Here is a 17,756-nt window from a genome sequence, read left to right as displayed (position 1 = left end):
AAATTTAAAGACAGAAGAAAAACTGTAAATATGCTAATCAATAAATTACATGCATCTACACCAAAGTACACCATATAGTCATGTAAGATACACGTATGACACAGAAGAATGTCTTTGATGCTAAAATCCATATATATGTATATGTATCTTACCCTGCAAAGAGAAAGATGTAGAAACAGGCAAATTGTTAACAAAGGTTATCTCTGGACACTAGGAGAAAACAGGAGGAGTAATTTTTTTTTTTTACCTTTACAAATTTTTTTTAAGACTTTATTCATGAAAGACAGTAAGGCAGAGACATAGGCAAGAGGGAGAAGCAGCCTCCCTGCAGGGAGACTGATGTGGCACTCGATCCCAGGACCCTGGGATCAGGACCTGAGCCGGAGGCAGATGTTCCAACCACTGAGACACCCAGCCATCCCTACAGTATGATTTTTAAAAATAAGCAAAAATATTCCTATTTCTTGTTCTCAATAATCCCATGATCTTAGGCAAATTACCTAAATTAGGTAAGCTTGTAGCTAATACACAACACAGAAATAATAAGGTCTCCTCATAGTGTTATTCTGAGGACTAAAATATATGAGGCACAAAGTACCTATAGTACAAGGCACAGAGGAAACACAGTCAGTGGTATCTTTACTCCTTCAGACAGTAATGAAATGTTTTAAGTGATAATGTATAGCCATCATTATGGAAAAACTGGCAAATATTTCTGCAGTTAAAAACCATTGGAGAGGGATCCCTGAGTGGCGCAGCAGTTTGGCGCCTGCCTTTGGCCCAGGGTGCGATCCTGGAGACCCGGGATGGAGTCCCACGTCGGGCTCCCAGTGCATGGAGCCTGCTTCTCCCTCTGCCTATGTCTCTGCCTCTCTCTCTCTCTCTCTGTGACTATCATAAATAAATAAAAATTAAAAAAATAAAAATTAAAAAAAACCATTGGAGAAAACAAAATGGGAGGATGGCAGTATGTTCCTGGAATGATAAGGCCCTTAACAGTTCTATTATGTATAATCTAGCTTTGAAAATTTTCATTGAAATGTTTTCATTGGATTTATCTTAAGGCTTTCGAAAGTTCGAGTGAGTACGTACCTTTTACTAAGAACTGAAAAACATGAAACCACAAAACTGCTGTATTCTATTACATTTAACTGAGTTAGACATCTCATTAATTAAATGCACATGTGATCAGTAAGAACCTATTATTCATCAGAGCAAGAGAAAAAACTTCATTCCATCAAAAGGAGTATTTTAAGTTATAAGACAATTACACTATGCAACATTTACAGTTGACCCTTGCACAACACAGGTCTGAATTCTACAGGTCTACTTACATAGTTATTTTTTTTTTTTTTTGACAATGCAGTATAGTACTGTAAATGTTATTTCCTCCTCCTTAGGAGTTTAAGAATTTTCTTCTCCCTCGCTTACTTTAAGAATACAACATATGACACATCTAACATACAAAATAGATGCTAACGGACCATGTTATCTATCGTTAAAGACACCCAGCTGACAGGTTATTAGCAGTTAGGTTCTGGGAGTCAAACCTTAAGAGATTTTAAACTGCACAGGGTGGGTGGCGGTCAGCGCCCCTAGCCCCCATTTCATTCAAGGGTCAACTGTAATCGACAACAGAAAAAGATCTATTATTTGTCTTTGTGAGAATGTTACCAACCATACATAAAAATCACAAAACTACATAACCCTATTTTTAAAAATTAATTTAGGTGTATACAAAAAAACCGAGCTAGCTGAATATACAATTAGTGATTACCCTTGAGATTTGGTCATATTGGTAGAATATTTACTCACTTTTCATTTACTTTGATTTATAACCAAATATTTAACACTAATAAATTTACTTTTAAAATACACCAGCCCCAAGATTCAGTAAGATCTCTGTATTTTCTATTTCCTAGTAATAATGCTATTTTCTATGACTTGAATTACAATCCAAATGTTATGCAACATAATTTTTTTAAGTAACATATTGCAGAAAATACGTTTCTTAGGCTTTACCTATTCTTTCAAGGGATTCTTTATTGAAAAAAATCTTACAATGTATTTTCACTTTTAATAGAAAGCATCAAACAAAGGCACATCAAAATAACCTGCAGAGACATTAAGACAAAAGTACTTTCCAACTCTGGTTTAGAGGCAACTTTTTTTTTGCCCTGTTTCAGATAGAAATAAAATAGGGCCTTCTGAAACAGAAAAGAAGGAATTTTTTCCAGTAATCAAAATCTTATCCTCAGTAAGTTGGGTTAAAATGGGAGAGACTTACCTAAATGTTATCCTTCTAGGTAAAAATCCATATACTGTCTAGATGCAGTTTTGCTCAAATCAATTCAACATCCAAAGGTCAACTTTCAATCAGCAAAGATACAGGCATAAAAAATTTAAATTTAAAAATGCAAATTCTCAAATTTGAGAAAAGCAAGCACTTAAAAGAAGTCTACCAATTAAGTGACACTATTATTACTTCTGGTCTTGAGGAAAATCATCATAAATACCAAGTTTTCAGCTATCCCCGAACCCTTTAACCTTGCTTAAATGCAAAAATTCATCGTGAGGCAGATTTGAGAAATTATGTTCTAAATCACTAAGTTATAGGAAGGTACAAACCAGCATATCATTCTCTAGTTATTCCTATGAACATTAACCATTTGCAAGCTTAAGATTTAATATTACCAATCTTTAACTTTCAAACCACACTCAATAATTACCACAGAACTTATACTAAATATACTAGAAATTCAAAAGTTCATCACAAGAGGGAGACAAAAAATAGGTTCGTTTTTGATAATCTTTCAAATTAGATTCAAGTATGACGCAAAATTTGTATTCAGTACTAGATTCTATGCCACCTCCTCTCATGAATTCTTAAATTTTAAGTACTAATGTTCAGATAGTTTTCATAAGTGAAAGGACTTACAAAATACAACTGGTTGCCCCTGAAAAGAAAAAAAAAAAAAACCCCTACATGTCAAAAATGCTTCTATCAGAACTGACAAGAGCAATTCCAGAAAGACTAAATACCACTATGCTTTTGCTTTCACTAAATACCAGTCCAGAATACAGAAATCTATAAAGATAAATACACGACAATAAAGTGTTAATATACTATGGACAGCACTGTGATTTGCTTTTCTAATGAACAAATAATCCTTTTACCTAACTCGTTTTACTTTTTATAAGTCACTATGTTGGGAATACAAAATGACAATAACCTTATTATTAGACTTTGGAAACTCTCCAAAAGGACTACTCTAAGACCCAGAAGAATTAAATCTTCCCGCTAAAGTTGAATAAAAGGCAAGCAGAGGAATAACTATAATGAAAACTTTAAGCATATCATTTTCCGTATCTTAAAGGCACTCAAAAAAGCAGGACTAAACTACCAAATGAATAAGCTCATATGTAGTATGTTTCACTAAAAGTGAAAAATAAATTTAAGGAAACTAGAACCATTTAAGAGCAAAAGATTTGACTATATTTACTCAATGTGCGAAAACATCGATCCCATTTGTCAGAGGTATACTCAAGTTATTTGTACCAAGCATCAGGTATTCTTTGTCAAACTGACTGCTAAGCAGCCATAATCTAGCCTCACAATCTTCACCTTTCTTCATATCTCTCAAAATGAAAGCTCTAGCAATTAAAAGATTTGGCAAGAATTAAGACATTAAGAAATAAATATACACTAGCAAGAACTAAGACCAAGTCAACACTAAAATAATCTTTTACTTTAAAGCCCATTAACCTCCTCTTCAGAAAGCTTCCTACCATACGTCTGGGCTTCTGAACGCAACATTCAAGTTAAAAATTTTACCGTTAACATTAAATCAAGTGTGCTATATTTTAGGTACTCTGAACCCACCCACCAGGTTATACATACTCTCACTCAATCATGTAAAGAATTGAATTCTTTATTTGTGATATCCATAAACGATGCTATTCTATATTTCTAACCAGGAAGGCAATTTTCTCCTATATCATTGTTTTGTTTTGTTTTTTTATAAACAACAACTTGAATTCTATTGCATGAAAGGGCTACAAATATACATTTGTTAACCAAGCAGAATACACAAATATTTTGCTTTACAACTTGCACCTAAGATACCAGTACACGTAGCTGGTTCATTAGTTGTCATAGCAATTTCGGGCCACTGCCCAAGCTATGTGTAGCAGTTTACATTTTCAAATCTTGTGTAGAAAGGGCAATTGTGATATGGACTGTTAACTACATTCCCATAAAGCCCATCTTCGTTACAAGTAAACGTGTAACCAAAGTCTGCACAGATCTTTGATGGCAAAATTTCTAAATCTGATGCAATTATCCTAAACAAGTTTTTAAAACAAATTGTTTTTGCAGAGATACTGCCATTCTGCCAGTAGATGGTGCTACAAAGGTTGGGGGAAGGATTTCCAAGAGGACAACAGTTCAGCTATAGGAAACGTTTAAACCTGCTCTGAAAATACAAAAATGCATTTAGTTTAAGGGTAAAATATAACCCTTCTTTGTAACCATTCATTACAGACAAACCAGTAAGAGGGACGAAACTAGGCCATCTGAAAAATTTTAAACAGTTTATATGAATGAAAACACATGCTTAACACAAACTATCTTTTTGAACTACACAGTACATACTTTGAAGTAAATTCTCATAGAAAGAAGTGACCAACCATGTCAAGATGATAAGCAAATCACTTAGTACAAGAGATGGATGCACAGAAACTTTGAAGATTTTAAAAAAATACATCCACCACTTCAAAAGTTTTGCCTGTAGGGATAAAACTCAACACGTCACTAGAAGAGCAACAGGGGGGGGGAAAAAAAAACCACCAAAGGACCTCTTAAAAGTGTCTTCAAGTACACATCAAGAATTTAGAATTAACACGAAAAAATTTTAACTAATATCCCTTAAAACGGTACGGAATAGATCCTAGAAAAAAAATGTTAGACATATACGGTCAAACACAATGATTTATTAAAAATAAAACGTAAAAATGATTTTTGTACATATGTGTCCAAATTTCAGGCATGGGATCCAAGTAGATTTCATAGAAAACGCTGTAGCCAGATATCAAGTCCTTACAACAAAGTAAACTACCCCCCACCCCAACCCCCGCCCAGGTTTTGCTACAGAATCAGCAAGTTCACTCCCTCCCCCCCCCAAAAAAAAACACAAATTAAAACAAGACATTTTGCTAGTATAAAAACGACCAAGGTCCAAGTAATAATAAAAAAATAGAGTCCATCAATGACTGTAACACAAAAATGTGTATGTGGGGCCGAGTCCATCTTCAGAGGGAGAGACAAGAGAGGTGGCAGGCAAATAGGGCAACACCCCCAAGGATAAGCAGCCTTAGAAGCGGCTCCCCCAAGGGCAAAACGGGGAAGGCGGTGGTGGGAGAGTAAAGAACGTAGGAGTTACCCCAGCTGGGGTGTAGAAGAGCTACCCCTATAGCCACTCCCAGGCATATTTAGATTTCTTTTTAGAAGGAGCTGCCTCCATAACCACCGCCACCGCCGTAGCCGCCTCTGTAAGGTCCACTGTTACTGCGACCGCCCCAGCTGCTGCCACCGCCGCCGCCGCCGCCGCCGCCCTTCATGGGCCCGTAGGAGGACTGGTGCTGGCTGTAGCTGCCGAAGCCGCCGAAGCCGTTACCGTAGTCGCTCCCACCGTAGGACGAACCGCCTCCGCCGCCTCCGTAGGCATTGTAGCCGCCACCGCCACCGCCGCCGCCGCCGTAACCACCGTAGCTGTTGTAACCGCCGCCGCCGCCGCCCTTAGACAGGCCGTTCTGGTCTCGACCCCCGCCGCGGCCCCGGCCGCCCCGGCCGCCCCGGGAGGACCGGGAGCCGCCTCCGCCCCCACCGGAGTGGATATCCTCCTTGGGCACGGCCTTCTTCACCTCCACGCGATGGCCCTGGATCGGGTGGAACTTGACAACCGCGGCCTTGTCTGCCGCGTCGTGATTCTGGAAATACACGAAGCCAAAGCCGCGCTTCTTGCCCGACTGCTTGTCGGCAATAATCTCGGCCTTTTCCACCGTGCCAAACTGCGAGAAGTGCTCGATCAGGTCGCCCTCCGCCACGTCTCCCTTAAGGCCCCCGACAAAGAGCTTCTTAACCTTGGCGTGGGCACCGGGCCGCGCCGAATCCTCCCGGGACACCGCCCGCTTCAGCTCCACCGTGTTGCCGTCCACGGCGTGGGGCGAGGCGGCCATGGCGGCATCGGCCTCCTCCACGTTGGAGTAGGTCACGAAGCCGAAGCAACGGGAGCGCTTGGTCTGGGGGTTCACCACCACCACGCAGTCCGTCAGAGTCCCAAAGGCCTCGAAGTGGCCGCGCAGGCCCGACTCACTCGTCTGCACGTTGAGGCCGCCGATGAACAGCTTGCACAACTGGGAATTCTCCATCTCCACGGCCCGGGCCTTCCCCCCGCCCTGCGAGCCCCGAGGTTTCGCCGTCGCCGTTATCGTTGGCTAAGGCCTCCTCACAGCTTGGGCCCAGCCGTTGCTGGAGCCGCCACGGCCGTCACCGACGGGGAAGGGAGGAAGGGAAGGGGAGGGAAGGAGGAAGAGAGGAAGGGGGAGGGAAGGGGAGAGGTGCTGGCTAGAGGGCGAGCCGAGGAGACTGGAAGACAACCAAGGCCGTCGCTACCGCTACCGCCGCCGCCGCCGCCTCCGCTCCCCTATCTGGGCACCACACAAAGAGGCCGCTGAACGCGCGCGCACCCTCCCCGAGGCGTGCGTCACCGCCGACGCACGGCCGCCCGGCGCCGCCCGCCAATCCCTGCGTCGCTCTCCCTAGTCCCGCCTACCGCGCCGCGGCGCCGCTCTCGGCCACCGACTCCCCGCCCTCCGCGGTCGATTCAAGCCCTCGGCCTGCGCCGCTCCCGCCGCCGCCTCTGTAGGCCGGGTTTCACGCCCCGGCTCCCCGGGTGCCCCGACCACGGACGCCCCCGGCTCCGCGCGCACCTCCGCAATTCCTCTCCTTCCAGCCCCGCGGCTGTTCCCAGCGTGCTGCCCCCTCCCCTTGCCGTATCCCCTCGCCCCACTCCGCAGTGGCGTTCGCGCCAGCCCCTTGAGGGACGTGTGGCTGCAGCCAATCACCGCGATGCGCTCGCGCCCACTTCCGTTCTCGGCCGCCGCTGGACGGGCGCGCTCCCCGGTGCGCTCCCCGGGTGCAGAACCTGCCTGCCGCCGGAACGCTGCCCCTGGCCCCGGGCTTGGCGCGGGGGGCGGGGGGGGGTCAGCGGGGGCAGTTCCCAACGGATGCGACCCGGGGCGCGCCACGCGCGGGCTTTTTGAAAACTCGACTGTTGGGGTTGGGGGCCTGGGCTCACCCGCCGCGGTTCGGCGGGACCGCTACACCTGGCAGCCCGGCAGCCCCGCCGCCCGGCCGCCCCGCCCGCACAAAGATGGAGGGCAGAGGCCTGATCGGGAAAGGCGGTTACTGACGGTTTCCCGGGGGCCCGAGCCTCAGGTAAAGTGCAGCGCGGGCGCGTGGTGCCGCGCAGGGGCGAGCCCGAGGCCCGGCGGAGGTCGGCGGCGTGCCCCCAGCGGCTCCGACTTCCCATCGAGGCGCGGCGCCAGACCCCCGCCACCCTCCGGCCCGAAGCGCTAGCTCGCTCGCGCACAGCTGGCATTGCCCATTTACCGAGGGGAACACACCGTCTTCCATGTTTACGTTACCTATGCGTTGCTTCCTTCCCAACCAAACCGTTAGCTTTTTTTTTTTTTTAAGGCATTTTATAACCTGGAGCCAAAGGAGTTGAAGGAAGCACGTAAATACCACGCCCCCCTGGTACTGCCTTACCGACCCTCCCTCCGGTGCAAGAGAAAGCATATAAGGGCTTCCGCGTCCTGGACCTTCGTGTGCCTGTCAAGATCCAACGAGGGGGACGCTAGTACAAGACATTGCATGACCAAGATCCCCACCCCCAAAAGCCAGGTGGTAAATAGTGAAGAAGAGGTATTACTCCTCCCTGCACCTTGGAGTATTAAGGACTGAATGGTGAAACAAGTGGAACTTGCACTCAATCTGGAATTCAAAGGCTAGATACAATTTCAAAAGGGACTCTAAATAAGCAAAGGAAACAAAAGCCACATAAAATTCAAGGAACAGTAAGTAGACTAGTTTGGCTGGAGCAAGAGGTTTTGATAGAAAACAGTCGTTGGTGGGACGCTTGGGTGGCTCAGCGGTTGAGCATCTATCAGCCTTCAGCTCAGGTTGTGAGTCCCATATAGGGCTCCCTGCGGGGAGCCTGCCTCTCCCTCTGCCTGTGTCTCTGCCTGTGTGTGTGTGTGTGTCTCTCATGAATAAATAAATATTTTTTTTAAAAAACAGTCATTGGTAAGGCAGGTTTAGGATCTCTGACATGGAATGCCATGAAAATATTTCAAAGGCATAGAGATAAGATTGAAGGCTTGAGGATAAACTAGGGTCTGGTAGGACCACCTACTAAGTGATCATACAGTTGTGTGACTTTGGGCACGTCACTTAACATTTTTTAAAACTTAGCCAATTTTATTATCTGAAAATCAAAACAATAAAACACCTCCCCGCTGTGGTAAAAATTAAATGGGATTCTGTATGTAAATGCACAGTGCCTGGTACATAGTAAATGCTCAGTGCATCCAACAAATGTATGAGGTGCTGGAAATATGGCAGTGAACAGACAAAACTCTTCTGCCCTCATTGAGCTTATATTCTAGTGGGGAAAAGCAGACAATAAGTAAGAATGATATACATAGTATGTTAGAGAGTGATCAGTATGGTTACTAAAAGAAGACAGTAGGAAGCTAGTTACAAAAAACCCCACAACATTCAAATATATCAGGATTTGATAACTGATGATAAAGAATGAGGAAAACAAAAGCATACCAGTGTTTGGAATCTGGAACACTAAAACTGTAGCCTGAAAGAACTACAAAATTAAGAAAAGGAACTGTTTTGGAGGGACTGAGGGAGTGATGAACACAGTTTTATTTATTTTTTTCACAGTTTTAATATTTAAGGTGATATGGGATATTTATATGGCACTGTCTTCTGAGGTGCCCAAGACTACAGCTCACATGAGAGATTAAACCTTAAGAAATAGATCTTGGGGCCCGGCCCCTGGGTGGCATTCTTGATTTCAGCTCAGGTCCTGATCTCAGAGTTGTGAAACTGAGCCCCACTTAGGGCTTCACCCTGGGCATGGAGTTTGCTTAAGATTTTCTCTCTCCCTCTGCCCTTCCCAACCTTCCCTCTAAAAACAAAAAGAAACCCCCAAAACCTGTTATACAAAAAAAAAAAAAAAAGTTAAAACAGCGAAAGATGAATTTCTGAAGGAAAGCAAATTAGAACGTAACTTATTTTCCCATCTAAACTATAAATTCCAGGGCGCCTGGGGAGCGCTCAGTCAATTAGCATCTGGCTTTAACTCCGGTCATGATCTCAGGGTCCTGGGATTGAGCCTGCACTGGGGCTCCCTGCTCAGCTGGGAGCCTGCTTCTTCCTCTCCTTCTGTCCCTCTTCCGCTCATTCTCTCAATATCTCTCTCCCAAAATATTTTTAAAAATAAAACAATAAAATAAAAAATCCTCTATACCACCTAATTGGGAATCCATTATGGGTTTAATTTCTACAGACTAGAAAAGCTTGACAGAAGCATATGTCTGGTTAAAAATCTTACATATAGGGGCTCTGAACTGTATAAAAATGCCAATTTCCTGGGGCACCTGGGTGACTCAGTAGGTTAAGCAGCCAACTCTTGATTTTGGCTCGGGTCATGATCTCAGTCAGGGTTCTGGGATTGAGCCCCATATCCGACTCGTGCTCAGTGCAGAGTCTGCTTGAGGATTGTCTCTCCCTCTCCTCTGCTCCTTACCTAACTCACATGCTCACATGCATGTGCGCTCTCTCAAATAAATCCTTAAAAAAAAGAAAACTTACATATAGGAAGGGTTTAAGGGATGAGAGGCAACACAAGCATGTTTAAAAGACACTTATGAAGCCGGGATAAATGCAAGATAGTTGGAATGTTAAGTTCATTTTGGAGATTAGATTGGTAATGGGGGACAGTGAATAAGGAGTATTATATAAATGCTTAAATGATGCAGTCAATTTCCTACTCCTCAGATCATTCAAGAAGAAAAAAAGATTTTATTTTACCTTTCAGATCATTGCCTGAGTTTGTTTCCTGGCTTTACCTTGCTTACCAGTGTCTCAGCCTTCCAAAACAAAAATTAAATCCTACACACAAAAATTAAAAATATAGCTGAAATTTAGACATTTGGTTTTCCATCCCTCTTGCAAAAACTCAATTACAGAAACCTAATTGAATGTGGTGGTTACACAACTCCTACAACTACACACTAAAAAAAGGTATATTTTACTGTACCTAAATTATACCTAGAAAAAGAGGGAGAAAGGGAAAAGGATGAACTGAAGAAGAAAGGGAAAACTATGATAACCTGTATTTCCAGAAAGCAGTAACTCCAACTTTTTAAATCAAGAGTCTCTTTTTGCAGTTAAAGTTCTGGTATTGACTGAATTGTGTCTCCTCTCCAAAATTCATATGTTGAAACTCTGGCCCCCAGTACTTCTGAATGTAACTGTAATTGATGAGAAAATCTTTAAAGAAGTGATTAAGTTAAAATAAAGCTATTAGGATGGGGCTCTAATCCAATATGACTGATGTCCTTATACAAAGAGAAAGATATACCAGGGGCACTTGTGCACAGAGGAATGACCATATGAAGAGCCAGCAAGAGGATGGCCATCTGCCAGCCACACAGGTCTCAAAAGAGCGTAACCCTGCCAGTATGTTGATCTTGGACCTCAAGAAACCAGAACTGCAAGAAGATTAATTTCTGTCTTATTTTTAAATTTCTGATGTTTAAGCCTCTACCATTCTGTGGTATTTTGTTATGGAAGACCTAGCAAATTAAGACATGCTCCATTTTTATTTATTCAATGTACCTTTCAAAAGGGCACTTTCATTTATGATAAGCTATAATCTTTGTAATGACTCTTTTGCAACTCCTATCAAAAGCCTTAAAATTTGATCCATTCTTTCAAACCAGTAATTATGCTTCTGGACATTTATGCTAAAGAAATAAGTGAGGATCTGTGTGAAGATTTAGTTACAAGGGTTTCAAAACTGTTCATAGTAGAAAAAAACTGGAAACTACCTAATTTCCCTCAAACAGCTAATTAAAAAAATAAGGAAACTGGGCACTTGGGTGGCTCAGTTGGTCAAATGTCTGCCTTCAGCTCGGGTCATGATCCCAGGGTCCTGTCATCAAGCCCCACGTCAGGCTCCTTGCTCAGTTGGGAGTCTGTTTCTCCTTGTCCCTCTGCCCCTCTCCCAACTTGTTCTCTCTCTCAAAATCTTTTTTAAAAAAGTAAGGAAATATCCTCTAGCTAAAAATATTATGAAGTACTTAAATTGATATTATAGAAGAAAAATGGCTGTTTAGGTATGAATCTTATACTATCATGATGATGTATAAAAGGTCACATTACTTATTTTATCAAATTTTATCAAAAAAGCCTGACTCTCAACCCCACAGGTGACCAAATGACAAAAATGTCAACATATCATTATTGGGGCTCCTCTCACATTTTTTGCTCAAAGGCACTTGCCTCTCTCTACTTCCCCTCTTGGACAACCTAAGACTTATTCTGAATAAAATGCTTTTTGTTTCAAATATATATTTAAAAAGCCACCATGAGACTGGCTTTAAAATGAACTGTCCTGAGGCAAGAGAATACACAGACCTATTTAATCTGTGGAGATATTAATTGTATCTTGTTTCACTGCTGGTGGTATTTCAAAAGGGAATTATATTGATTTCCTTCACATGGGAGAGATGTCAAAGGAGAAGGGCTTAATCTAAAAAAAATGACTGCTTCCCAAGTTTAGGAGAAGTGACCAGATTAAAAGTACAAGCTTCCAGTTACAAGGTAAGTAAGTCCTGGGAATGTAATGGACCACATGGTGACTATAATTAACAATCACATTTTGCATATTTGAAAGTTGCTAAGAGAGTAGATCTTAGAAGTCCTCATCACAAGAAAAAAAAACCTGTGATTATGGTGAAGAATGCTAACTAGAGGTAAGCATTTTACAATATATATATATGTATTTTAGGTCCTATGTTGTATGCATAAAACTAATACAATGTTATATGTCAAGATCTCAATTTTTAAATTTTTTTAAAAAAAGAAGTAATCAGAACCTCCTAGCTTTTTGTCCACTGGAGAAAACCATGGGCCAGTCCAGTGTATAGCCCCATCATTCCACCCTACCCTACACGCAAACACAACACACAGATAACAGTGGAGATTGGACACTAATTATCTTGAAAGCAAGGGAAATTACCTTGGTTTTAGAACCAGATCCATGTTCTCAATCACAAATAAACCTGGAATTCTTACATGTAAAACTCCCCCCCCCCCAAAAAAAAATAGATAATGAATTTACAACCAGATGTGTGAGAGGCTGGGGGTAGATTATTAGCAGCAGAGGATGTTAAGACTTATGTTTTGTGTCCCCCAAATTCATATGTTGAAGCCTAATCCCCAATGTTCTGGTATTTCGATGGAGTGGTACTTCAGAAGGTAATTAGGTCACAAGAGTGGATCTCTCATGAATGAGATTAGTACCCTTATAAAAGAGATCTCAAAATGCTTTCTAGTCTTCCAACATAGGGGGAGACAATGAGAAGGTGGCCAACTATAAACCAAGAACCAGGTACTTATCAGACTCCAAATCGTAGGCACTTTGATTTTAGACTTCCCAGCCTCTAGAACTGTGAGAAATTTTTTTCTAAGTAAGAGAGAGAATCTTAAGCAGGCTGCACACCTAGCATGGAGCCCAGGCAGGGCTCAATACCATAACCCTGAGATCTGGACCTGAGCCAATAACAAGAATCCAATACTTAACTGACTGAGCCACCCAGACGCCAAAATTTCTGTTGTTTATATGCTAGCCAGTCTCTGTACTTTTGTTATAGCAGCCTGAATGAACTAAGAAGATTTAACAATTTGACATTTCTCAGAATATCTGCCCTAAAATATACATACTCAAGTACAAACACAATGCACAGACTCATACCAGAATATAAGCCTTCTAAAATGAAAGCATTTAGACCATTCCATTTTCATTTATTCATCATATTTAATTCATTCATGGGCTAGCTATTGTGGAAAAAATACACAATTGAGCTCCAGGAGCTGAACAATCTTTTTTTTTTTTTTTTTTTAAGATTTTATTTATTTATGAGAGACAGAGACAGGCAGAGGGAGAAGCAGACTCCCTGCAAGCAGCCCAATGCAAGACTCTATCCCTGACCCCAGGATCACCCTGAGTCAAAGGCAGATGCCCAACCGCTGAACCACCCAGGCGTCCCACAGGAGTTCAACAATCTTGGGAGAAGTAGTAGTATAAGAGAGGTTACAAATATAGGTTGTCAGGACAGAAGTGAGCATTCTTTCATTTACAGAAATTCAGTCTAAATTCTTCTGATAGAAGCTAACTTCAGAAGTAGGGTTAAGAGGCCTACACAAAGGTTAAGAGGCCTAGAAAGACTACCCCCATACAATGTGCAGAAGAGAGACAGAAGTAGGGTATGACTTGAGAAAGAGCCCATTTAGAATGGCAGAGTGGTACATAATACTGATTAGCATCTCCAGGGCCAGAAGTAAGGCAGATGTGGTAGGGATTGGGCAGAAAGAATTATTTGAGAGATAATTGAAAAACAATTGGAATTGACTTAAGGTGGTAATCAACTGATTTTAGTAGGTTAAGTTTCTTATTTTATGATAAAGTAGATCACGATTTCATTCACGAACCTAGTGAATTTGAACAGGAGACAGGTCAAAGATTTTTTGTTTTGTAGCTGTTGTTGCTGCTGCTGTTATATCAGCCATTAACTGCCTATCATTAGGCTTTTTAGGTTAGAGATAAATATCTATCTTTTTAAGCCTCTCTTATTTAAACTAATTCTCTCGTGATTAAATATTTAAAAAATAAACTAATTCTAACTTAAACAAGAAGATTCCATGATCTCTAATTTTTCTTGCAAATGTTCAATGAACCACCAATGTTATTCAATGCCTGATGCTACGTGTTATGTGTTATCCTCTCATGGATCTTCAGAGGTGTATTTTATATCTTTCAGCTGAAAAAAAACTGATGCTTTATATTACACTGCCCATGGTCTGCCAACTATTTACTATCTAGCCTTCCATCACACAAAAAAAGTTTGTGCCTAACATAGGCACAGGTCAGATAATATAAATGCAACGGACTAGAAACAGAAAAAATATAAGATTAAGGAGGAGGAGAAGAAACACATTCATATCCTCCTGAATCCCTTTGCTTAGATTTCTCAACTTCAAAATTAAAAAATCTTTAAAAATTCAAGGAAGATATCACCATTTTCACATCATCAACGTGCTACTTAATTTTACCTGGGCACAGGCTGTCATCGTTGCAAATGACAATTTTAGCAGAGAACATTATTTAACCTAAATTTGAATCTTTCGGTACGAAGAGCCACAAGGAAAACCAAAAGATGGAAGGCCAAAGTAGAGTCAGAAGGAAGAGGGATGACAGGGTACCTGGTTGGCTCAATCAGTTATGCATTTAGCTCCTGATCTCAGGACTGAGTTCTAGTCCTACACTGAAAGAAGGAAGAGGAATGAGATGAAGTACCCACCCCCACAAAGATGAAATCTGATTAGGAAAACCTTAGAACTTTTATTCTTTATCTCAAAGTAATTCAGAAACTATAGTTAGAAGAGTTTCATGAATATGCAAACTAAAACATGGCAAACTAAACACATTTTCTATAGCTTCTTCTCAAAAATCCATTAAATGACAGTTAAAAAAAAATTTAAGGGCATAAACCCATTAGGAACTGAGAACCTCCTCAAATTCATATGTTGAATCCCTAACCCCACAATGTGACTGGATTTGGAAAGAGGGTCTTTAGGGAGATAACTGAAGTTAAATGAGGTCATAAGAGTTGGGCCCTAATTCAAAACAACTGTCCTTATTAGAAGAGAATGAGGGGTGGGGCACCCAGATGGCTCAGCATTTAAGCATCTGCCTTTGACTCAGGTCTTGATCTAGGGGTCCTACTTCTCCATCTGCCTATGTCTTTGCCTCTTTCTCTGTGTCTCTCATGAACAAATAAAATCTTATAAAAGGAAAAGAAAAGAATGAGGGGCACCTGGGTGGCTCATTCTGTGGAGCATCAGACTCTTGTATTTGACTCAGGTCTTGATCTCAGGGTCATTAGATGGAGCCCCCCTCTTGGCTCCCTGCTGGGTGTGGAGGCTGCTTGGGATTCTCTCTCTCCCTCAGCCCTGCCCCCACCAACCCCACTCACGCTGGAGGAAGAGGAAGAGGAGGAGGGGGAGGAAGGAAGGAAGGAAGGAAGGAAGGAAGGAAGGAAGGAAGGAAGGAAGGAAGAAAGAGAGAGAGAGAGAGAGAAAGAAAGAAAAAGAAAGAAAGAAAGAAAGAAAGAAAGAAAGAAAGAAAGAAAGAAAGAAAGAAAGAAAGAAAAAGAAAAGAAAGAAAGAAAAGAAAGAAAGAAAAGAAAAGAAAGGAAAGAAAGAAAGAAAAGAAAAGAGAAGAAGAAAGAAGAGGAGACACCAGAGACCCCTTTCTCTCTCCATGTGTACACAGCAAAGAGATCATTTTTGAAAAGAGGTAAAGTACTGCCAGAAACCAATCCTTATGGCAGCTTGGTCTCTGACTTATAGCCTCCAGAGTTATGGAGCCACCCAGTGTATGATAGTGTGTTATACAGGCACCTAGAAGTACAGATGTGTAGAGATATAAGATCTCATTTGTATCTACAAAGCTGCCTATATATACCTTGCCCAAATTTCTCTACGTAAAATTACATCAGATTTAGTGATTTACTGATGAATTCCATAAGAGGGTCACAGAATTACATTCCTTAAAATTACATAAATTGCTTAACTTTAGGTTTTAAATTTTATGACTTATATTACCCTAAAAACTTACATTTTTAATGCGCTGTTTTTACTTAGTCCAGTAAGAACTTCAATTTTTTTCAATATTTATTTCCTTAAGAAATTTTATACTGAATATTTACACTCCATGAGGCATGTGTCAGATCAACATGAAAATCAAGTTTTAAATTTTACCTGCTAAGTCCATATTCAGCTTCTAGTTTCAGCCTGTAATATACTTGGGAATGTGGACAACTTATAAAGCTTCTTTTCCCCACTTACACAGAAAACTTTTGCACTGAAATTAAATTTCCATCAACCTAAAAAGTGACAATACATAATGAGATTTAATTTGTAAGGTGTTCTTTTTTTTAATTTTTATTTATTTATGATAGTCACACACAGAGAGAGAGAGAGGCAGAGACATAGGCAGAGGGAGAAGCAGGCTCCATGCACCGGGAGCCCGACGTGGGATTCGATCCCGGGTCTCCAGGATCACGCCCTGGGCCAAAGGCAGGCGCTAAACCACTGCACCACCCAGGGATCCCTGTAAAGTGTTCTATATTCAGACTTGTGAATGAAGTAACATTCATACACCATACACATTTTGAATTCTCAGGAATCTGGTCCCTCCTCATTTGTAAATGCATACTGAAGAGAGCAGAGAAGAGGACAGTCTACCCCATAAACTTCAATAGTGGTATTTAATTGTAATCATTCAGCGAATTCAGAGTATGTAAAGTCTTTCTGGATCATTCAAGATCTAAACATTTTTAGTTAAATGACATTTATTTATTTTTTTTAATGACACTTATTATCATAATTTCGGCACATTAATATTAGAGAAAATATTTTTTCAACTAAAACTAGAAGAACAACTGGAAAAATAAAAATAGGCAAGATTTATATGAGCAACAGTGTAATGATGATCAACAGCTATGAAATCAACAAGTGTGTGCTCCTCTGCTGGGGATTTACCCCAAAGATACAGATGCAGCGAAACGCCAGAACTCCTGCACCCCAATGTTTCTAGCAGCAATGTCCACAATAGCCAAACTGTGGAAGGAGCCTCGGTGTCCACTGAAAGATGAATGGATAAAGAAGATGTGGTTTATGTATACAATGGAATATTACTCAGCCATTAGAAACGACAAATACCCACCATTTGCTTCGATGTGGATGGAACTGGAGGGTATTATACTGAGTGAAATAAGTCAATCAGAGAAGAACAAACATTATATGGTCTCATTCATTTGGGGAATATAAAAATTAGTGAAAGGGAATAAAGGGAAAGGAGAGAAAATGAGTGAAAATATCAGTGAGGGTGACAAAACATGAGAGACACCTAACTTTGGGAAGTGAACAAGGGGTAGTGGAAAGGGAGGTGGGCGGGGGGTTGGGGTGACTGGGTGATGGGCACTGAGGGGGGCACTTGGAGGGATGAGCACTGGGTGTTATGCTAAATGTTGGCAAATTCAATTCCAATTAAAAAAAACAAGTGTGTGCTCCTTGAGGAACTTACTCTATATTGAGAAAATCTCTCAGCATATACAGAAGTGATTTGTTTGGGATCGGCCATGTGCATGGCCTAATTTACATGAAATCTATTTTACTTTGTTGCCCAAAATTCTGAATATGGTCTATTTTCCAGATTCTGAAGTGAATATATGAAGCACTTTTCATTCACCAGTATCAATTAAAGGAGTTTCTTTCAATTATTAAAACTGCACATAATTCTGTTCAGATTCTAATAATTTGCTAA

General features: G+C 41.4%; 2 protein-coding genes across 4 annotated transcripts in view; both read right to left on the bottom strand.

Annotated features, from left to right (window-relative positions):
• The window catches only part of KLHL3 (kelch like family member 3), a 283,446-nt gene that overhangs the window by 140,894 nt on the left and 124,796 nt on the right, over positions 1-17,756 (bottom strand). The window lies entirely within an intron of this gene.
• HNRNPA0 (heterogeneous nuclear ribonucleoprotein A0) lies at positions 4,973-6,875 on the bottom strand. Its single transcript, XM_041761289.1, has one exon. The coding sequence runs from the start codon at positions 6,427-6,429 to the stop codon at positions 5,503-5,505; it is 927 nt and encodes a 308-aa protein (XP_041617223.1). The 5' UTR covers positions 6,430-6,875; the 3' UTR covers positions 4,973-5,502.

Source organism: Vulpes lagopus, chromosome 7 (assembly GCF_018345385.1).
Source record: "Vulpes lagopus strain Blue_001 chromosome 7, ASM1834538v1, whole genome shotgun sequence".
NCBI classification, from domain to species: Eukaryota; Metazoa; Chordata; class Mammalia; order Carnivora; family Canidae; genus Vulpes; species Vulpes lagopus.
Note: the sequence above shows the minus strand (reverse complement) of the source record. Positions and strands in the feature narration are given on the sequence as shown.